Source organism: Ranitomeya variabilis, chromosome 1, assembly GCF_051348905.1.
Source record: "Ranitomeya variabilis isolate aRanVar5 chromosome 1, aRanVar5.hap1, whole genome shotgun sequence".
NCBI lineage: Eukaryota > Metazoa > Chordata > Amphibia > Anura > Dendrobatidae > Ranitomeya > Ranitomeya variabilis.
The window spans coordinates 645,374,376-645,398,009 of NC_135232.1; the positions used below are offsets into that span (position 1 = coordinate 645,374,376).

At 49.2% G+C, this 23,634-nt stretch overlaps 1 protein-coding gene across 5 annotated transcripts in view; it reads right to left on the minus strand.

Annotated features, from left to right (window-relative positions):
* Positions 1–23,634, minus strand: part of RGS6 (regulator of G protein signaling 6) — a 758,999-nt gene that overhangs the window by 82,652 nt on the left and 652,713 nt on the right. For all 5 annotated transcript variants that reach the window (XM_077261994.1, XM_077261976.1, XM_077262004.1 and 2 more), the window contains one exon: positions 23,334–23,415. In XM_077261994.1, the coding sequence (XP_077118109.1) occupies positions 23,334–23,415 (82 nt within the window). The remainder of the gene's footprint in view (positions 1–23,333; positions 23,416–23,634) is intronic.

Here is a 23,634-nt window from a genome sequence, read left to right on the forward strand (position 1 = left end):
CATGTGGAAACATGTGCGCACCAGGCACCTGGCGGAGTTAGAAAAACACACTGAAGAGCTAGGCCAACCAACAGCGGCAGCTACCACCTCTTCAGCTCGTGTTGCCTCTTCCTCCAGCTCACACGCAGCTGGTTCGGCTTCCTCCCAGGATCGCCGTGGAAGAACCTCTGGCCCTGTTGTCCAGAGACCCGCTGTAATTCCACCCGCTGCACCACTTTCCCAGTCATCCACACACTCCCAGCCCAGTCTACAGCCATCAGTAGTACAGGCATGGGAGAAAAGGCGGCCTTTCTCGTCAAACCACCCACGAGCACAGGCTCTGACTGCAGGCATTGCCAAACTTCTGTCACTGGAAATGCTGTCATTCAGGCTGGTGGAGACTGACAGCTTCCGTGACTTGATGTCATTGGCAGTCCCACAGTACAATGTGCCCAGCCGCTTTTACTTCAGCAGGCAAGCCGTCCCTGCCCTGCACAAGCATGTGGAGGGACACATAAAACACGCGCTACTGAACGCCGTCAGTAGCAAGGTCCACCTCACCACCGATGCGTGGACCAGTCAACATGGACAGGGGCGATACCTTTCCCTCACTGCCCATTGGGTTAATGTCGTTGAGCCGGGTACAGACCGTGCGAGTGGCGCAGGACGTGTCCTGCCCACTCCAAGGATTGCAGGAATCCATTCTGTACGCATTGACTCCTCCTCTTACACCAGTTCCTCAGAATCATCGCTGCAGGAGCCGTCACAGTCCACCTCCACATGGACCCGTGATGAACGTGTACCTGTTACGACCGACATGAGCACAGCCGTGGCCAAACGTCAACAGGCCGTCTTGAAATTAATTTTTGGGGGGAATCGTAGCCACACAGCGCAGGAGCTCTGGAATGCCATCAAGCAGGAGAGCGATGTGTGGTTTGTGCCAGCGAATCTCCAGCCAGGCATGGTAGTGTGTGATAATGGCCGAAATCTGGTGGCAGCTCTGGGCCTCGGCAACCTCACTCACATCCCATGTCTGGCACATGTGCTCAATTTGGTCGTGCAGAGCTTTTTGAGGGACTATCCGGATCTTGATGCACTGCTGCACAAGGTCCGCCTAGAGTGTGCTCACTTGCGGCGTTCCAGCACGGCAAAAGCGCGCATTGCGGCTCTGCAGCGCCGACACCGCCTGCCAGAACATCGCATCATATGTGACCTACCTACCAGGTGGAATTCCACGTTACATATGTTGGAGCGGTTGTGTGAGCAGCAGCAAGCTGTAATGGAGTACCAGCTGCTTCAGGCGCAAAGAAGTCGCAGTCAGCGCCGTACAGACTTCACAACCACAGAGTGGGCCACTATGAATGACGTCTGCCAGGTTTTGCATCCCTTTGATTATTCCACGCGGATGGCGAGTGCAGATGATGCACTAGTCAGCATGACTGTCCCCCTTATCTGCCTGCTTGAAAAATCACTGCAAGCGCTAAGGGATGATGTTGTGGAAGAGGTGGAGGATGAGGATTCACCATTTCCATCATCTTCTGGACAGTCAGCGCCACGTGGTTCCTCACAAACGCGTAGGCAGGGGACAGTTTGTGAGGAGGATGAGGAGGAGTCAATGGAGGAGGAAGACATCCGTCCAGAGGAGGGAGTTACACAATTGTCCAGTACTCAGTGTGTACAGCGAGGGTGGGGTGATGACGAGCGGGCAGAGATCACGCCTCCAGCAGGGGACAGCGTTTCTTGGGCAGTTGGCAGTCTGCAGCACATGGTGGATTACATGCTGCAGTGCCTGAGAAACGACCGCCGCATCGCCCACATTCTCAACATGTCTGATTATTGGGTGTTCACCCTCCTCGATCCTCGCTACCGGGACAACGTAGAAAGCCTCATCACACCGTTGAACCGGGAGCGAAAAATGCGGGAGTACCAAGACACACTGGTCAATTCCATCATCTTCTCCATTCCAACTGAGAGAAGTGCTGCTAGTGCATTCCAAAGCAGCTCAGTGCGTCCAGGCAGTGGTGGAGGCTCTGCACAAAGAGGGAGCAGAAGCAGTGCCTCTGCCCAAGGCAAGACCAGTATGGCCCAACTGTGGCACAGTTTTCTGTGCCCCCCACAAAAGTCTACACCATCACAGACGGCTCCAGTCAGCAGGAGGCAACGGTTCCGTCAGATGGTGACAGACTACATGTCTTGCCCTCTTGCTGTACTCCCAGACGGCTCTTCCCCTTTCAAGTTTTGGGTCTCAAAGCTGGATACATGGCCAGAGCTAAGCCAGTATGCATTGGAGGTGCTGTCTTGCCCTGCGGCCAGTGTATTATCGGAACGCGTCTTTAGTGCTGCAGGTGGTGTACTAACTGACCGTCGCATGCGACTATCCTCCGATAACGTTGACCGGCTTACTTTCCTGAAAATGAACAAGGCCTGGATCTCGCAGGAATTTGCCACTCCTCTTCCAGATTAAATAATTAGGTCACTGTATACGTTATCCAGGTCTCCTGTTGTGTTCATCTTTCTACCACCTGAACTTAAATTCCTGGGCTCCAACACCGCCAGTTGAGGCTCAGAAGTGCCGTCTGCACAGTCAAAACATACGACCCAGTGTTATTGGGTTTCAGTAACGTCAGCTGATCCCCTGCTGTGTAGCCGGCAATGAGTCCTGCGACTGCCACGCTGACACAACAACTGAAATGTAAGGGAATCTGTCCCCCCCCCCAAGGCGTTTGTTACTGAAAGAGCCACCTTGTGCAGCAGTAATGCTGCACAAGGAAAAGGTAGCTATTTTTGTTTAGCTCCTTGCAGACGCAGAACTTAACACTTATAAAATGTGTCCACTGATACCGTAAAACCGTCCCGGAGGTGGTACTGTCATGAATCCCAATGGCTAGGGATAGCAAGGGACAAGCAAAGTAATACAAAATATCGGACGAGCTCTAGGGTGATGGAACCTGGGCTGACCGCTGCCCTACGCCTGACAAACGCAACTAGAGATAGCCAGGGAGCGTGCCTACGTTGGTTCTAGACGCCACGCACCAGCCTAAGAGCTAACTAGTACTGCAGAGAAAATAAGACCTCACTTGCCTCCAGAGGAATGAACCCCAAAAGGTATAGTTGCCCCCCACATGTATTGACGGTGAAATGAGAGGAAGGCACACACATAGAGATGATATATATAGGTTCAGCAAATTGAGGCCCGCTGTAAACTAGAAAGCAGAACGATACAAAAGGGGTCTGAGCGGTCAGCAAAAAACCCTAATCAAAAAACCATCCTGAGATTACAAGAACCCATGTGCCAACTCATGGCACATGGGGAGAACCTCAGTCCACTAGAGCTACCAGCTAGCATAGAGACATAATAAGCAAGCTGGACAAAAAACCAAACAACTGAAAATCAGCACTTAGCTTATCCTGAAAGATCTGGGAGCAGGTAGGCAGGAACCAAACAGAGCACATCTGAATACATTGATAGCCGGCAAGGGAATGACAGAAAGGCCAGGTAAAATAGGAAACACCCAGCCTCTGATGGACAGGTGGAAACCAAAGGCCGCAACCCACCAAAGTCACCCAGTACCAGCAGTAACCACCAGAGGGAGCCCACAAACAGAATCCACAACAGTACCCCCCCCTTGAGGAGGGGTCACCGAACCCTCACGAGAACCCCCAGGGCGATCAGGGTGAGCTCTATGGAAGGCGCGGACCAAATCAGTCGCATGAACATCGGAGGCGACCACCCAGGAATTATCCTCCTGACCATAACCCTTCCACTTAACCAAATACTGGAGTTTGCGTCTGGAAACACGAGAATCCAAGATCTTCTCAACAACATACTCCAATTCTCCCTCCACCAGCACCGGAGCAGGAGGCTCAACCGAAGGAACAACGGGCACCTCATACCTCCGCAACAACGACCGATGGAACACATTATGAATAGCAAACGATGCTGGGAGATCCAAACGAAAAGATACAGGGTTAAGAATCTCCGAGATCCTATAAGGACCGATGAACCGAGGCTTGAACTTAGGAGAAGAGACCTTCATAGGGACAAAACGAGAAGACAACCACACCAAATCCCCAACAAGAAGTCGGGGACCCACGCGGCGACGGCGATTAGCAAACTGCTGAGTCTTCTCCTGAGATAATTTCAAATTGTCCACCACCTGATTCCAAATCTGATGTAGCCTGTCCACCACCACGTCCACTCCAGGACAATCCGAAGACTCCACCTGACCAGAGGAAAAACGAGGATGAAACCCCGAATTACAAAAAAAAGGAGAGACCAACGTGGCAGAACTAGCCCGATTATTAAGAGCAAATTCGGCCAGCGGCAAAAAAGCAACCCAGTCATCTTGATCAGCAGAAACAAAACACCTCAAATAAGTTTCCAAGGTCTGATTAGTTCGCTCCGTCTGGCAATTCGTCTGAGGATGGAATGCAGACGAGAAAGACAAATCAATGCCCATCTTGGCACAAAACGTCCGCCAAAATCTAGACACAAACTGGGATCCCCTGTCAGAAACGATATTCTCCGGAATCCCATGCAAACGAACCACGTTCTGAAAAAATAAAGGGACCAACTCAGAGGAGGAAGGCAACTTAGGCAAGGGCACCAAATGAACCATCTTAGAAAAGCGGTCACACACCACCCAGATAACGGACATTTTCTGTGAAACCGGGAGATCAGAAATAAAATCCATGGAAATGTGCGTCCAAGGCCTCTTCGGGATGGGCAAGGATAACAACAACCCACTGGCCCGAGACCAGCAAGGCTTAGCTCGAGCACACACCTCACAAGACTGCACAAAGGTACGCACATCCCTAGACAAGGAAGGCCACCAAAAAGACCTGGCCACCAAGTCTCTAGTACCAAATATTCCAGGATGACCAGCCAACACAGAAGAATGGACCTCGGAGATGACTCTACTGGTCCAATCATCCGGAACAAACAGTCTTTCTGGTGGACAACGATCCGGTTTATCCACCTGAAACTCCTACAATGCACGTCGCAAGTCTGGGGATACGGCGGACAATATTACCCCATCCCTAAGGATACCAGTAGGCCCAGAGTCTCCAGGAGAGTCAGGCACAAAACTCCTGGAAAGAGCATCTGCCTTCACATTCTTTGAACCTGGCAGGTATGAAACCACGAAATTGAAACGAGAAAAAAACAACGACCAACGAGCCTGTCTAGGATTCAAACGCCTGGCAGACTCAAGGTAAATGAGATTCTTGTGATCAGTCAAGACCACCACACGATGTTTAGCACCCTCAAGCCAATGACGCCACTCCTCAAATGCCCACTTCATGGCCAAAAGCTCCCGATTACCCACATCATAATTGCGCTCGGCGGGCGAGAATTTTCTAGAGAAGAATGCACATGGCTTCATCACCGAGCCATTAGAACTTCTCTGTGACAAAACCGCCCCCGCTCCAATCTCGGAAGCATCAACCTCAACCTGAAAAGGAAGTGAAACATCTGGTTGACACAACACAGGAGCAGAAGAAAACCGGCGCTTAAGTTCCTGAAAGGCCTCCACGGCCGCAGGAGACCAATCAGCAACATCAGCACCCTTTTTAGTCAAATCAGTCAAAGGTTTAACAATACTGGAAAAATTAGCAATGAACCGACGATAAAAATTAGCAAACCCCAAGAACTTCTGAAGGCTCTTAACAGATGTAGGTTGTGTCCAGTCACAAATCGCCTGAACCTTGACGGGATCCATCTCAATAGTAGAAGGAGAAAAAATGTACCCCAAAAAAGAAATCTTCTGGACTCCGAAGAGACACTTTGAGCCCTTCACAAACAGAGAATTGGCCCGCAGAACCTGAAACACCTTCCTGACCTGTAAAACATGAGACTCCCAGTCATCAGAAAACACCAAAATATCATCCAAATACACAATCATAAACTTATCCAGATATTCACGGAAAATATTGTGCATAAAGGACTGAAAGACTGACGGAGCATTGGAGAGTCCAAAAGGCATTACCAAATACTCAAAATGGCCCTCAGGCGTATTAAATGCGGTTTTCCACTCGTCACCCTGTTTTATCCGCACCAGATTATACGCACCGCGAAGATCTATCTTAGTGAACCACCTAGCCCCCTTAATGCGAGCAAACAAATCAGTCAATAATGGCAGTGGATACTGATATTTGACTGTAATCTTACTCAGAAGGCGATAATCTATACAAGGCCTCAGGGAACCATCTTTTTTTGCCACGAAAAAAAAACCTGCTCCCAGAGGGGACGAAGATGGACGAATATGTCCCTTTTCCAAGGACTCCTTAATATAATTCCGCATAGCAGTATGCTCTGGCAGTGACAGATTAAATAAACGACCCTTAGGGAACTTACTGCCAGGAATCAATTCTATAGCACAGTCACAATCTCTATGAGGAGGGAGCGAATTGAGCTTAGGCTCCTCAAAAACATCCCTATAGTCAGACAAAAACGCAGGGATCTCAGAAGGAGTAGATGAAGCGATTGAAATCGGAGGTGCATAATCATGAACCCCCTGACATCCCCAGCTTAACACAGACATTGTTTTCCAGTCCAGGACAGGATTATGAGTTTGTAACCATGGCAGACCAAGCACTAGTACATCATGTAAATTATACAGTACAAGGAAGCGAATCACCTCCTGATGAACGGGAGTCATGCGCATGGTCACTTGTGTCCAATACTGCGGCTTATTCATAGCCAATGGTGTAGAGTCAATTCCCTTCAGAGGGATAGGAACTTCCAGAGGCTCCAGACTAAAACCGCAGCGTTTAGCAAATGACCAATCCATAAGACTCAGGGCAGCGCCTGAATCCACATAGGCATCGACGGAAATGGAAGACAGTGAAAAAATCAGAGTCACAGACAAAATGAACTTAGGCTGCAGAGTACCAATGGCAAAAGATTTATCAACCCTTTTTGTGCGTTTAGAGCATGCTGATATAACATGAGCTGAATCACCACAATGGCCATGGATCCCAGGCCTCCAGTGGGATTAAATCAGAAGACACTGCGAGGCGGGCTCTCGGCCAGCGCGGCCGCACAGGCGCAGCCAGCCTGACACCAAATGATGTCAGAAGATGGGCAGCGCTAAGTTTGCCTGGCCACGGGATAACATAACAGCGCAGGCTCCAGGACGGAATCAAACAACGCTGAGGAGCCGGGGCACGGCGCCGGGGGGGTAGGAATGACGGCTGTGCTGCGTCATATTACGAAGGAAAGTCCCACCTCCGGGACGGTTTCACGGTTTCAGGGGACACATTTTATAAGTGTTTAGTTCTGTGTTTGCAAGGAGCATGATGAAAAGAGCCACCTTTTCCTTTTGCATCTTTTGTGCTGCACAAGCTGGCTCTTTCAGCTACAAACGCCTTGGGGGGGGGGGGGGGGTTAAAGGTTCCCTTTCGACTTTCTCAGGCTTCGGCCTACATTGTGTTCCTCTGCTTTTCCACCTGTCCCTGGGCTCCAACACCGCTAGTTGCCGTCCAGAAGTGCTGTCCGCACAGTCCCAACAGTCGCTCCTCTGTTATTGGGGTTCAGTAACGTCAGCTGTTCCCCAGCTGTGTGTGTGGCAATCCCTCCTACCTCCTCCTCCTCCACCTGTCCCTGGGCTCCAACACCGCTAGTTGCCGTCCAGAAGTGCTGTACGCACAGTCAACAGTCCCTCCTCTGTTATTGGGGTTCAGTAACGTCAGCTGTTCCCCTGCTGTGTGTGTGGCAATCCCTCCTACCTCCTCCACCTCCTCCTCCTCCACCTGTCCCTGGGCTCCAACACCGCTAGTTGCTGTCCAGAAGTGCTGTACGCACAGTCAACAGTCCCTCCTCTGTTATTGGGGTTCAGTAACGTCAGCTGTTCCCCAGCTGTGTGTGTGGCAATCCCTCCTACCTCCTCCACCTCCTCCTCCTCCACCTGTCCCTGGGCTCCAACACCGCTAGTTGCCGTCCAGTAGTGCTGTACGCACAGTCAACAGTCCCTCCTCTGTTATTGGGGTTCAGTAACGTCAGCTGTTCCCCTGCTGTGTGTGTGGCAATCCCTCCTACCTCCTCCACCTCCTCCTCCTCCACCTGTCCCTGGGCTCCAACACCGCTAGTTGCCGTCCAGTAGTGCTGTACGCACAGTCAACAGTCCCTCCTCTGTTATTGGGGTTCAGTAACGTCAGCTGTTCCCCAGCTGTGTGTGTGGCAATCCCTCCTACCTCCTCCACCTCCTCCTCCTCCACCTGTCCCTGGGCTCCAACACCGCTAGTTGCCGTCCAGTAGTGCTGTACGCACAGTCAACAGTCCCTCCTCTGTTATTGGGGTTCAGTAACGTCAGCTGTTCCCCAGTTGTGTGTGTGGCAATCCCTCCTACCTCCTCCACCTCCTCCTCCTCCACCTGTCCCTGGGCTCCAACACCACTAGTTGCCGTCCAGAAGTGCTGTACGCACAGAGCCAAACACCTCGCCAATGTGTTAGTGGGGTTCAGCACCGCCAGCTGTTCCCCTGCTGTGTATACGGCAACGTGTACTGCGACCGCCACGCAGGCACAACAAGTTAAATTTAAGGGAACCTGTCCCCCCCCCCCCAGGCGTTTGTTACTGAAGGAGCCACCTTGTGCAGCAGTAATGATGCAAAGGGAAAAAGTGCCTCTTTTCGTGGTGCTCCTTGCACATGCTGAACCTAACACTTATGAAATGTGTCCCCACACACCGTTAAACCGTCCGGTAGGTGGAACTTTCCTTTGTCGTGTGACGCAGCACAGCCATCATTTTTACCCCCTTGGCGCCGTGCGCCGCCTCCTCAGCGTTGTTTGAATCTGTCCCGGAGCCTGCGCTGTTAGGTTAGCCCTTGGCCATGCACACATGTTGCGCTGCCCGTCTTCTGACATCATTTGGTGTCAGGCTGGCTGCGCCTGTGCGGGTGCGCTGGCCGAGATCCCGCCTCGCAGTGTCGTCTAATGTAATCCCACCGCAGGCCTGGGATCCGTGGCCATGCGCAGTGCATATCCTCGCCTCTCACTCCCCTCCCTACGGCTTCTTCAGACTGTGCGGTGTCAGCTGATCCCTAATAGCATGCCACGGCCGTGACACCGCACAGTCTGAAGAAGCCGTAGGGAGGGGAGTGAGAGGCGAGGATATGCACTGCGCATGGCCACGGATCCCAGGCCCGCGGTGGGATTACATTAGACGACACTGCGAGGCGGGATCTCGGCCAGCGCACCCGCACAGGCGCAGCCAGCCTGACACCAAATGATGTCAGAAGACGGGCAGCGCAACATGTGTGCATGGCCAAGGGCTAACCTAACAGCGCAGGCTCCGGGACAGATTCAAACAACGCTGAGGAGGCGGCGCACGGCGCCAAGGGGGTAAAAATGATGGTTGTGCTGCGTCACACGACAAAGGAAAGTTCCACCTACCGGACGGTTTAACGGTGTGTGGGGACACATTTCATAAGTGTTAGGTTCAGCATGTGCAAGGACCATAATTAAAAGAGCTAAGTTTACCTTTTCTAGCATTAGTGCTGTACACAATGGCTCTTTCAGCTACAAACGCCTGGGGGGGGGGGTTAAAGGTTTCCTTTCAACTTGCTCCAGTGCAGGCTTCGGCCTACACTCCACTCCCCCTGCTCCTCCTGCTGACCCTGGGCTCTAACACCGCCAGTTTTGGCCCAGATGTGCTAGCTGCACAGAGAAAAACACCAGCCAATGTGTCAGTGGGGTTTAGCACCGCCAGCTGTTCCCCTGCTGTGTAGCCGGCAACGTGTCCTGCGACCGCCACGCAGACACAAGAACTGAAATTGAAGGGAACCTGTCCCCCCTCCCCCAGGTGTTTCTATGTTTTACAGCCACCTTGTACAGCAGCAATGCTGCATGTGTGCAAGGTGGCTCAGAAACTTATTCTCCTTGCACTCGTGGAACTGAACACGTCTAAAATGTGTCCTCTGTGACCATTCAAACGTCCCTCAGGTGTGATTTTCCTTTGTATTGACACGCAACAAGCTCCTTGGTAACGCTGCCCGTCTTCTGGCATCATTGTTTGGCTGGGTGCGCCTGAGGCCGCCTTGCCCCACACAACGCCCCTCGGTTTCTTATTTATTTTGACTGCGAGGGTGTGATTGACGGGCATGAACGGTGCATTTCTTCGCCTGTCCCTCATCTCCTTCCGCCTTCTTCGGACTGTGCGGCTTCATGGCCGTGGCATGCGATAAGGGATCAGCTGACGCCGCATAGTCTGAAGCAGGTGTAAGGACCCGAGTGTGAGAGGCGAACATATGTGCTGCGCCAGGCCATTAATCCCAGCCCCGCAGTGTTTTAACTATGTCAAGACACTGCGGGGCTGGGATTCATGGGCATCGCGAACCGCACCGGCCGACATCAAATGATGTCAGAGGACGGGCAGCACTAACAGCGCAAGGCCAAGGGATAACACGACAGCGCAGACTCCTGTGCAACAAATAACGATGCTCAGGAGGCCGCGCAAAGCACCAAGGTGGCATTTTTGCAAGCTGTGCTGCGTCTCCTTACGAGGGGAACTCACGCCTCCAAAACAGTTTGACTGTGTAAGGGCCTAAATGTTCTACGTGTTCCTTTCAGCGTGTGCAAGGAGCAAAATTAAAAGAGCAACCTTTCACTTGTGCAGCATTACTGCTGCCCAAGCTGTGGCTCTTGTAGTTTTTCACCCCTGAGGGGGGGTTAAAGGTTACTTTTAAAATCGGTTCAATTAGGCTTCGGCCTACACTCTGCTCCGCCTGCAGAGCCCGGGCTCCAACACCGCCAGTTGCTGTCCGGAAGTGCTGGCTGCACAGAGCCAAACACCTCGCCAATGTGTCAGTGGGGTTCAGCACCGCCAGCTGTTCCCCTGCTGTGTAGCCGGCAACGTGTCCTGCAACTGCCACGCAGACACAACAGACCCAAAGCTGCCGCCAGTGCAGGCTTCGGCCTACACTCTGCTCCCTCTCCTCCTCCTGCTGACCCCGGGCTCTAACACCGCCAGTTGGGGCCCGGTACTGCTAGCTGCACAGAGAAACACACCAGCCAATGTGTCAGTGGGGTTCAGCACCGCCAGCTGTTCCCCTGCTGTGCAGCCGGCATCGTGTCCTGCAAAAGCCACGCACACAACCAAAACTGAAATTGAAGGGAACCTGTCCCCCCTCCCCCAGGCGTTTGTACGTTTTACAGCCACCTTGTACAGCGGTAATGCTGCATGTGTGCAAGGTGGCTCATAAACGTATTCTCCTCGCACATGTGGAACTGAAAACACGTCTAAAATGTGTCCTCTGTGTGACCATTTAACCGTCCCGGTGGTGTGACTTTCCTTTGTAATGACACGCTGCAACCCCCTTGGTAGCGCTGCCCGTCTTCTGGCATCATTGTCTGGCTGCCTGCGCCTCTGCGGCCGCCCTGACCCACACAACGCCCCTCGGTGTCTTATTTATTGGGACTGCGAGGGTGTGATTGATGGGCATGATCAGTGCATCAGTTCGCCTGTCCCTCATCTCCTTCCGCCTTCTTCAGACTGTGCAGCTTCATGGCTGTGGCATGCGATAAGGGATCAGCTGACGCCGCACAGTCTGAAGCGGGTGTAAGGACCAGAGTGTGAGAGGCGAACATATGTGCTACGCCAGGCCATGAATCCCAGCCCCGCAGTGTTTTAACAATGTTAAGACACTGCGGGGCTGGGATTCATGGTCATCGCGAACCGCACCGGCCGACATTAAATGATGTCAGAAGATGGGCAGCGCTAACAGCGCTAGGCCAGGGGATAACACGACAGCGCAGACTCCTGTACAGCAAATAACAACGCTCAGGAGGCTGCACCCAGCACCAAGGTGGGATTCTTGACATCTGTGCTGCGTCTCATTACAAAGGGAACTCGCGCCTCCAACACAGTTTGACTGTATAAAGGGCTAAATGTTATACGTGTTTCATTCAGCGTGTGCAAGGAGCAAAATTAAAAGAGCAACCTTTGACTTGTGCAGCACTACTGCTGCATAAGCTGTGGCTCTTCTACTTTGTAACCCCTGAGGGGGGGTTAAAGGTTACCTATGAAATTGGTTCAATTAGGCTTCGGCCTACACTCTGCTCCCCCTGCAGAGCCCGGGCTCCAACACCGCCAGTTGGGGCCCGGTACTGCTAGCTGCACAGAGAAAAACACCAGCCAATGTGTCAGTGGGGTTCAGCACCGCCAGCTGTTCCCCTGCTGTGCAGCCGGCAACGTGTCCTGCAACTGCCACGCAGGCACAACAGACCCAAAGCTGCCGCCAGTGCAGGCTTCGGCCTACACTCTGCTCCCTCTCCTCCTCCTGCTGACCCCGGGCTCTAACACCGCCAGTTGGGGCCCGGTACTGCTAGCTGCACAGAGAAAAACACCAGCCAATGTGTCAGTGGGGTTCAGCACCGCCAGCTGTTCCCCTGCTGTGCAGCCGGCATCGTGTCCTGCAAAAGCCACGCAGACACCAGAACTGAAATTGAAGGGAACCTGTCCCCCCTCCCCCAGTGGTTTGTACGTTTTACAGCCACCTTGTACAGCGGTAATGCTGCATGTGTGCAAGGTGGCTCATAAACGTATTCTCCTCGCACATGTGGAACTGAAAACACGTCTAAAATGTGTCCTCTGTGTGACCATTTAACCGTCCCGGTGGTGTGACTTTCCTTTGTAATGACACGCTGCAACCCCCTTGGTAGCGCTGCCCGTCTTCTGGCATCATTGTCTGGCTGCCTGCGCCTCTGCGGCCGCCCTGACCCACACAACGCCCCTCGGTGTCTTATTTATTGGGACTGCGAGGGTGTGATTGATGGGCATGATCAGTGCATCAGTTCGCCTGTCCCTCATCTCCTTCCGCCTTCTTCAGACTGTGCGGCTTCATGGCCGTGGCATGCGATAAGGGATCAGCTGACGCCGCACAGTCTGAAGCGGGTGTAAGGACCCGAGTGTGAGAGGCGAACATATGTGCTGCGCCAGGCCATGAATCCCAGCCCCGCAGTGTTTTAACAATGTTAAGACACTGCGGGGCTGGGATTCATGGTCATCGCGAACCGCACCGGCCGACATTAAATGATGTCAGAAGATGGGCAGCGCTAACAGCGCTAGGCCAGGGGATAACACGACAGCGCAGACTCCTGTACAGCAAATAACAACGCTCAGGAGGCTGCACCCAGCACCAAGGTGGGATTCTTGACATCTGTGCTGCGTCTCATTACAAAGGGAACTCGCGCCTCCAACACAGTTTGACTGTATAAAGGGCTAAATGTTATACGTGTTTCATTCAGCGTGTGCAAGGAGCAAAATTAAAAGAGCAACCTTTGACTTGTGCAGCACTACTGCTGCATAAGCTGTGGCTCTTCTACTTTGTAACCCCTGAGGGGGGGTTAAAGGTTACCTTTGAAATTGGTTCAATTAGGCTTCGGCCTACACTCTGCTCCCCCTGCAGAGCCCGGGCTCCAACACCGCCAGTTGGGGCCCGGTACTGCTAGCTGCACAGAGAAAAACACCAGCCAATGTGTCAGTGGGGTTCAGCACCGCCAGCTGTTCCCCTGCTGTGCAGCCGGCAACGTGTCCTGCAACTGCCACGCAGGCACAACAGACCCAAAGCTGCCGCCAGTGCAGGCTTCGGCCTACACTCTGCTCCCTCTCCTCCTCCTGCTGACCCCGGGCTCTAACACCGCCAGTTTGGGCCCGGTACTGCTAGCTGCACAGAGAAAAACACCAGCCAATGTGTCAGTGGGGTTCAGCACCGCCAGCTGTTCCCCTGCTGTGCAGCCGGCATCGTGTCCTGCAAAAGCCACGCAGACACTTGCTCTTGTACCTTCTGCTCCCCATCCTGGTTCCAGTACCGTCAGCTGGTTCCAGGTAGAGCCTTTGGCTTAGGTGCCTCCCTCTGGGTATCCGAGTTCCACCAACGTCAGGTGGTCCTTGGTAGTGCTTTCAGGCACGGGTACCTCCTGCTTAGTAACCGGGTTCCAGTAACGTCAGCTGGTCCTCGGTAGTTCCATTGGCTCTTGGACCTTCGGCTACCCATCCGGGTTCCAGCACCGTCAGCTGGTTCTCGGCACTGTCTTTTGCTGTTGTACCTTCTGCTCCCCATCCTGGTTCCAGTACCGTCAGCTGGTTCCGGGCAGAGCCTTTGGCTTAGGTGCCTCCCTCTGGGTATCCGAGTTCCACCAACGTCAGGTGGTCCTTGGTAGTGCTTTCAGGCACGGGTACCTCCTGCTTAGTAACCGGGTTCCAGTAACGTCAGCTGGTCCTCGGTAGTTCCATTGGCTCTTGGACCTTCGGGTAGCCATCCGAGTTCCAGTTCCATCAGCTGGTTCTCGGCATTTTCTCAGCCTTCTTGTACCTTCTGCTACATTTCCAAGTTCAAGAGACTAAACACGATGACCCGGAAGACCACCCCTAAGATGACGACGACACCAGAGACGACAACCACCGTGATGACGACGACCCTGGAGACGATGACCCTGAAGACCACCCCGATGACGACGACCCCGGAGACGACGACCCTGAAGACCACCCCGATGACGACGACCACGGAGACGACGACCCTGGAGACGACGACGACCTGGAAGACCGAGAAGCAGAAGAACAAGAGGCTGCAGAACAAAGAGCAGAAGAACATTAAGCATAACACTAAATATCAGAGCAAAAAATATTATCTAAATTATAAGCAGAAGAAGACTAAGCAGTGTATGGGGGTGAGTCCGTTCCTCCTCGTGGTGCCCCTGGATAAAGCCTGATGCTGCAGGCCAAACTGAACGCGGACAAATGTAACTGTTTTGTGACAGGCAGAACGGAAGGTGTAATCTTCAAACTTTTATAGATAACAACTACGGGAATGCCTGTCACAAATAAGAATATGATGAAGAAGTAGAATATGATGAAGATAATAGTAAAATAAAAAGAATATGAACAATGTAACCAAAAAAATAATAGGTAGAAGATGAAGAAGAAGATGAATAAGGTGAAGAAGTTGATGTCAAAGAAGCTGATGATGAGGATAATGAAGAAGAAAGTGTGGGAGAAGTAAAAAAGAAGGTGAAGGGCGTGGAAGTAGTGAAACATCAATATCTGACAAAATAAAAAAAAAATTAACATAGTCAAAATCTTTCTAACGCCGAACGTCATAAAAAAACCCCCAAAATCCTGCTATTCTATTACATTGGGCTAAACCTCTGTGCCTTTAATGTCTCCGCCACGTCCCCCAATACATCCTACATTATTCTTAGTTGTTTTCCTTCATGTAGAATGAACCTACAAGTTTATAAAGGGTTTATTTTAATTCCGATATTTTCGTCCCATTGACTTGCATTGGGATCGGGTATCGGTATCGGATTAGATCCGATATTTTGACGGTATCGGCCGATACTTTCCGATACCGATACTTTCTGATATCGGAAGGTATCGCTCAACACTAGTCAGCAGTATTGTGCGGAGTAACCTATAGACAGTTTCAGGTTGGCGCCGTTGTACGCATTAAAATGATACCTTTGTTGATGAAATCTGTCTTGTGGTTGTTGTTTAATCTTTATTTTGAGTTTTGAGTTAATTATATGCTCGTGCTCCAGGGCAGCCTGTGGGGGTAGGGGGTCTTCATGTGGTGCTCTGCTTAGCTATTCATCTGCCGACTATTTTCCATAATGAATATTGTGTATATCTATCTTTGTATCGATATATCTATCTATCGATAGATAGATCTATCTATCAGCACAATTTTGGAACCAACATTTTTTTTTTTTGTTAGGGAGTTATAAGGGTTAAAAGTTGGCCAGCAATTTCTCATTTTTACAACACCATTTTTTTTAGGAACCACATCTCATTTGAAGTCATTTTGAGGGGTCTGTATGATAGAAAATAACCAAGTGTGACACCATTCTAAAAACTGCACCCCTCAAGGTGCTCAAAACCACATTCAAGAAGTTTATTAACCCTTCAGGTGTTTCACAGGAATTTTTGGAATGTTTAAATAAAAATGAACATTTAACTTTTTTCACGTAAAATTTACTTTAAAAAAAAGCAGTAAAGCCGCACCCTATAATTATATAGTCTCTATGGACATCAGGGCGCACGTCCTCACCAGGGGGTCCATCCCAGATAGAACATCCAAATCCAGCTTGACAAAGGTCTTCGGACTGAAACGTTGCAGCAGAAGGCAGAATAAATATGTGAGCTGCTTTTCACTATCCGGTGTGGCGCTGTCCTTTTCTTCAGTCTGGATAAAATTTACTTCAGCTCCAATTTGTTTTATTTTACCAAGGGTAACAGGAGAAAATGGACCTCAAAATTTGTTGTACAATTTGTCCTGAGTACGCCGATAGCCCATATGTGGGGGTAAACCACTGTTTGGGCGCATGGCAGAGCTCAGAAGGGAAGGAGCGCCATTTGACTTTTCAATGCAAAATTGACTGGAATTGAGATAGGACGCCATGTCGCGTTTGGAGAGCCCCTTATGTACCTAAACATTGAAACCCCCACAAGTGACACCATTTTGGAAAGTAGACCCCCTAAGGAACTTATCTAGATGTGTGGTGAGCACTTTGACCCACCAAGTGCTTCACAGAAGTTTATAATGCAGAACCGTAAAAATAAAAAATCATATTTTTTCACAAAAATGATCTTTTCAACCCCAATTTTTTATTTTCCCAAGGGTAAGAGAAGAAATTGGACTCAAAAAGTTGTTGTGCAATTTGTCCTGAGTACGCTGATACCCCATATGTGGGGGTAAACCACTGTTTGGGCGCATGGCAGAGCTCGGAAGGGAAGATGCGCCATTTGACTTTTCAATGCAAAATTGACTGGAATTGAGATGGGACGCCATGTTGCGTTTGGAGAGCCCCTGATGTGCCTAAACATTGAAACCCTCCAAAAGTGACAAAATTTTGGAAAGTAGACCCCCTAAGGAACTTATCTAGAGGTGTTGTGAGAGCTTTGAACCCCCAAGTGTTTCACTATAGTTTATAACGCAGAGCCGTGAAAATTTAAAAAAAACAAAAATTCCCACAAAAATTATTTTTTAGCCCCCAGTTTTGTATTTTCCCAAGGGTAACAGGACAAATTGGACCCCAAAAGTTGTTGTCCAATTTGTCCTGAGTACGCTGATACCCAATATGTGGGGGGGAACCACCGTTTGGGTGCATGGTCAGAAGGGAAGGAGCGCCATTCGGAATGCAGACTTAGATGGAATGGTCTGCAGGCGTCACATTGCGTTTGCAGAGCCCCTAATGTACCTAAACAGTAGAAACACCCCACAAGTGACCCCATATTGGAAACTAGACCCCCCCAAGAAACTTACCTAGATGTGTTGTGAGAACTTTGAACCCCCAAGTGTTTCACTACAGTTTATAACACAGAGCCGTGAAAATAAAAAATAATTTTTCCCACAAAAATGTTTTTTTTAGCCCTCCAAATTTTTATTTTCCCAAGGGTAACAAGAGAAATTGGACCCCAAAAGTTGTTGTCCAATTTGTCCTGAGTACGCTGATACCCCATATGTTAGGGTAAACCCCTGTTTGGGCGCACAGGAGAGCTCGGAAGGGAAGGAGCACTGTTTTACTTTTTCTACACAGAATTGGCTGGAATTGAGATCGGACGCCATGTCGCGTTTGGAGAGCCCCTGATGTGCCTAAACAGTGGAAACCCCCCAATTCTAACTGAAACCCTAATCCTAACCCTAGCCCCAACCCTAGCCCTAACTCTAGCCCTAACCCTACCCCTAACCCTAATCCTAACCCTAATCCTAACCCTAGCCCTAACCCTAGCCCTGCAGGTAGGAGACGCTCGGTACAAGGTGAGCACACTGCCTTGTACCGAGGGTCTCAGGGAAGCCCGCAGGGAGCCCCCTCCCTGCGCGATGCTTCCCTATGCCCCCAGAATGCTGTGATCAAGTTTGATCGCAGTGTGCCGGGGGATAATGTGCCAGGGGTGGTCCGTGACCGCTCCTGGCACATAGTGCCAGATGTCAGCTGCGATAGTCAGCGTGAGCGCAGCCGATCGAATATGAAGTACTATCCCGTCGGTGGTCATACGGGCGCACCCCACCTCAACGGGATAGTACATCATATGTCAGAAAGGGGTTAATAAAAAAGTGTGAAACAACTGAAATTATGTCTTATATTCTAGGTTCTTCAAAGTAGCCACCTTTTGCTTTGATGACTGCTTTGCACAGAGAATGCCAAGAGTGTGCAAAGCAGTCATCAAAGCAAAAGGTGGCTTCTTTGAAGAACCTAGAATATAAGACACAATTTCAGTTGTTTCACACTTTTTTGTTAAGTACATAATTCCACATGTGTTAATTCATAGTTTTGACACCTTCAGTGTGAATGTAAAATTTTCAGTCATGAAAATACAGAAAAATCTTTAAATGAGAAGGTGTGTCCAAACTTATGGTCTGTACTGTATACCATAAAATAAAAGAATCAACTGCACATTAAACATGCGAACATGTAGAAGGTGATTTTTATTCCCATAATATTCATTATGTAAAAGAGGGGGCAGGTCACTGAGGCATCAGTGACCTGACAAAAGCCATACAGATGAATATCTAAGCAGAGCATCATATGAAGACCCCCCCCCACAGGCCACCCAAGGGCACGGGCATATCATTAACTAAAAACTGAAAACAACGATAAAACAACAAGACAGAATTAATCAACAAAGGTATCATTTTAATCAGTATAACAGCGCTAACATGACACTGTCTGCAGGTTACTGAGCACAATCCTGCCGACAGGTTCCCTTTATGTGTGACAAACTTGCAAAAGAATAGGAAATCAGGAAGGGGGCAAACACTTTTTCATACAACTGTATCTTACATAGTCTCCTCTCATTATGCATATTGCCGCCCCTTATTAAACAGTTCTCTCTCTTATTATGTACAGCACCGTGCCTTACATATTTGATTATTTATAGCGCCTGTTCTTTATTACATACCGTCCTGTCTTGTTAGATGTACAGGGTGGGCCATTTATATGGATACTCCTAAATAAAATGGGAATGGTTGGTGATATCAACTTCCTGTTTTTGGCACATTAGTATATGGGAGGGGGAAAACTTTTCAAGATGGGTGGTGACCATGACTGTTATGAACAGGTGGTCAGGGATGGACACTGTTCCCCACTACAATATCCAAAATCTCCTCTGAAGTGATCTATCCTCTTACCCTTCACTCAGATAAGTTTTTCTATTTCTCTAGTATGTCTCCTGATGAACTGACTTCAGAGAAACGCGTCGAGATAAGCATACTGAGATGAGCATATTTATTGTGCTGTGTTTATGCATTATTTAAGACACTGGGGATTTAATGCAAATTATCTTATTTGTATCTAGGGGCTATGGTGTATTTACACTAAGTGCTGTACGCTCGGCCTGCCTCTTTGCATATATTTTGGCCAATTGGCGGTCTTAGGGCTTACTAGGGCCAGACGTCGGGAGCGGGGGCGCCATTTGCGCAGGATATCTAGGGTGCCAACCCCCGAAGGCAGGTAGTGAGCATCTAGGTACAGTGTATTAGGCTATAGGCCGTATGGGGATATGTGCAATTATAGTGCGTGTCATTGAAAATTATTACAGCACTTTTGCACTTTATCATTATTCAGTGCCCCTATTATAGAGTATACCGATTTATTTGTTTGTCTGTTTGAATGTTCTGCTGTTTGTCTATCTTCTCTCACTTGAGGGTTTCTCAGGGTAAGTTAGGGGAGCCTACGTTGAGCGGGGGCACCATTGCGCAGGTTATATAGGGTGCCAACCTCCGCAGCAAGGTAGGGTATAGACAGTCTGATATTAGGGACCCTTTGCACCCTGTATCTTTTCTACAGCCAAACAGTGGACGATTTTTTAGGTCGTGATTGTTGTTTTTATCTCTATTTACAATAAATGTTATGTTTTATTATATTATATTATATAAGATTTAGCTGATAATTTAGTGCTGTGGCTCTGTGATTCAATTGTTTTTTGGGCACTTTAGTATATTTTGTCTGTGATATTCTGTCCCTTTCTTCATTTGGTTATTTACAAGTTTATGACCACTTATAAAATGTGTTCAAAGTGCTGCCCATTGTGTTGGATTGTCAATGCAACCCTCTTCTTGCACTCTTGACACACTGATAGCAACACCGCAGAAGAAATGTTAAGGCAACGTCACGCTTTTGGTGACGTAAGCAACAATCCCGCTAACGATCTCATTATGTGTGACAGCGACCAACGATCAGGCCCCTGCTGGGAGATCGTTGGACGATGGGAATGATCAGGACCTTTTTTGGTCGCTGATCACCCACTGTCATCGCTGGATCGGCGTGTGTGACGCCGATCCAGCGATGTGTTCACTTGTAACCAGGGTAAATATCGGGTTACTAAGTGCAGGGTCGCGCTTAGTAACCCGATATTTACCCTGGTTACCATTGTAAAAGTTTAAAAAAAAAAAAAACACTACATACTCACATTCGGATGTCTGTCACGTCCCCCAGCGTCCACAGGGTTGACTGTGTCAGCGCCAGCCGTAAAGCAGAGCACAGCGGTGACATCACCACTGTGCTCTGCTTTACGGCCAGCGCTGACACATTCAGTGCAGGGAAGCTCTCAGCAGCAGCGCGGGCATTACCTGCGCTCCTGCCGAAAGCAGTTTTAACCCTGTGGACGCCGGGGGACGTGACAGACATCAGAATGTGAGTATGTACTGTTTTTTTTTTTTTTTTACTTTTACAATGGTAACCAGGGTAAATATCGGGTTACTAAGCGCGGCCCTGCACTTAGTAACCCGATGTTTACCCTGGTTACCCGGGTGCTGCAGGGGGACTTCGGCATCGTTGAAGACAGTTTCAACGATGCCGAAGTCGTTCCCCTTATCGTTGGTCACTGGAGAGACCTGTCTGTGTGACAGCTCCCCAGCGACCACACAACGACTTACCAACGATCACTGCCAGGTCGTATCGCTGGTCGTGATCGTTGGTAAGTCGTTTAGTGTAACGGTACCTTTAGCACAGGCTTCCAGTATTCATTGTTTCAGATGCTGCACATCTCGTATCTTCACAGCATAGACAATTGCCTTCAGATGACCCCAAAGATAAAAGTCTAAGGGGGTCAGATTGGGAGACCTAGGTGGCCATTCAACTGGCCCATGACAACCAATCCACTTTCCAGGAAACTGTTCATGTAGGAATGCTCTGACCTGACTCCCATAATGTGGTGATGCACCATCTTGGGTGTCAGGTCCGAGCATTACTGCATGAGTGGGGGAAAATAAGCAACAAAAGCATACAAAAAAGTGGCAACAAAATTTATTTTACGTAGTGTTCTTCCTGCCAACACATTTGCATATGCAGCAGAATTTTCTGCTGAAAATCCTGAATGTGTGCACATAGCTTTAGTTCCTGTCCTATGACCCGTCTCCATTCAAGTATTCAATAGCATTATAATGTATTTTGGGGTTGGGAGAAGATGCTATCAGGTACTGAGCATCCTTCGCCACCTCCTAATTTATTACAAGTCCCTGATAGCATCATCTCCCACCTTTCAATTCATTACAAAGTGCCCTATGCACCTTACCCCATCCTCTCCCACTCAACAATAAGTCCCTGACAGTGTCAAAATGAATTGTGGATGGGGAGGATGCCATTAGGGACTTAGCATCCTCCTCCACCACCCAATTCCTTTTAAATCCATATCTAATGTCCTCCTCTCCATGATCATAAATCCACCTTACTCCCATCCCAATCTGCACCCTCCTCATTTTCCTCTCCAATACACCCTTCATTGTCCTCTCCCACACATCCCTTGCTCTTCTCCCCACATCGCTCATTGTCTTCCCCCACCCTCACATTGTACTCTTCCCCACATCCCTCATTGCACTCTTCCCCACATCCATCATTGTTCTCTCCCCACAGCCCTTACTGTAATCCCCACCTCTCTCATTGTCCTCTCCCCAGAGCCATCATTGTTCTCTCCCCCACATCCCTCATTATCCTACCCCTTCACATCTTACATAGTCCCCCCCACACATCACTCATTGTTATCTCCCCCACCTCCCTCATTGTACTCCCCCCCCATCACTCATTGTCCTCTCCCCAGTATTAGGAAAATAAAACAACGCTCACCTCTCCGTCTGTTTCCATGGCATCGTTTCTCCCTTCTACGGCGGCAGCTTGTAATGGACACAGGTTGCTGACATCATAAAGACGAGTGCACCTGTGTCACTGAGAAGGTGCCAGACAGGAAGCTGAGGATGGATTCCTGCAGCTCTGCTGCCATCTTTTACTGTAGGCAGTGGAGCTGCAAGAAAGCTCTCTGCCTGGTGCGCCCCTTATGATGAGGGCAATTTGGCCATGGGCCCCCCGGAGCCACGGGCTCTGAGCAACAGGCCAGATTGGCACCTCTGGGCCCCGATGCAGCTGCACCAGCTATATGTCCGCCCCTGATTCATAACACAAATTTATATGGAAGTTGGAACATGGCCAGGACAAAAAATACAAAAAACTAATACCTCATAGCTCAGTTCTCTCACCACCCCACTGCTCGTTTCACACCATATGATCCTCTTTCCATTGTAACATGCCACATTCCTGGCCTATAGTTAAGATGTCAGGTATGCGGTGCCTGACTCCAGAAAGAAGAGGATCAGACATCAAGTAGCAGGGTGGCAAGAAAGGCGAGTATTTCTTCTTTTTTTAACCAATGCTCACCTCATCTCTAACCTCTCCTGCCGATACCTGCTGGCCGCTCTTCTACTATCCAACTGTCGTGTGCTGCATTTTCTGCCCTTTCAATGTAGGCTGGGACATAAGATTGCGTCCAGGCATCAGAGGTCTAGTGGGCGATATAATGTTGGATATAATGTTGCGGTGCAAGTCTTGATTTCAAGGTCTTATAACATGCAGTGATCTCTGAACCCTGGATGTCCTTGAAGAGCCTGGAGATGCGACAGCAGAAAGAATAGGAACTAAAGGTGGCAGCGAGCAGTGAGGCGGCTGGAGAGGTTAGCACTGAGGTAGTTTTTTTTGACCATTCAATGTTTGCATCTACGAGTTGCAAGTAAGTAAAATTGTCATAAGTCAGGGACTGCCTGTAATTAGGAAATTGCAAAGTAGAATTTTAATATATTAGTAAATATGCTATGGTAAGTGTTATTCAGCAAAATATACAGTAAAGTTTAAATGGTCACTTTTGTCTTCACAAACTTTGCATAAATCAATACTATAGGCTATATAAGAAACTTTGGAATGTATCTAATCTAAGAAATGTGTGTCTTTCTCTACTTATGAACCACTTTGTGGTGAAAAATGCAGGATACAAGTTACATATACAATAGCCAGAAATACAGTAATTTCTCACAAACACACGTATTCTGAAAAGTTACCTGAAACCAGGTACGCGTTAAGAATATTTAGACATACCACAGGTCGGTGCACATCCCAGAATCCTCTCTCTTGGCTGTCTAGGATCTTTCTTTCAGTTTTATCCTTTTTCCTGTCAATTCTGCAAATGATACATTTAAAATATCTTAGTTTATAGGCTTATAAAATAAATACATTTTGTATCATAATTTTTATTTTGAAACATGCCATCAGAATAATGAAGTCTCTAAAGCTGCAATATGAAATGTATTAGTGGAACAGATGATGTAGGGTCAGCACCGGCTAATAAAAGCTGAGCTGGCTAATAAAAAGCTGCGCCAGGGAAGGTAACAGATTAGCA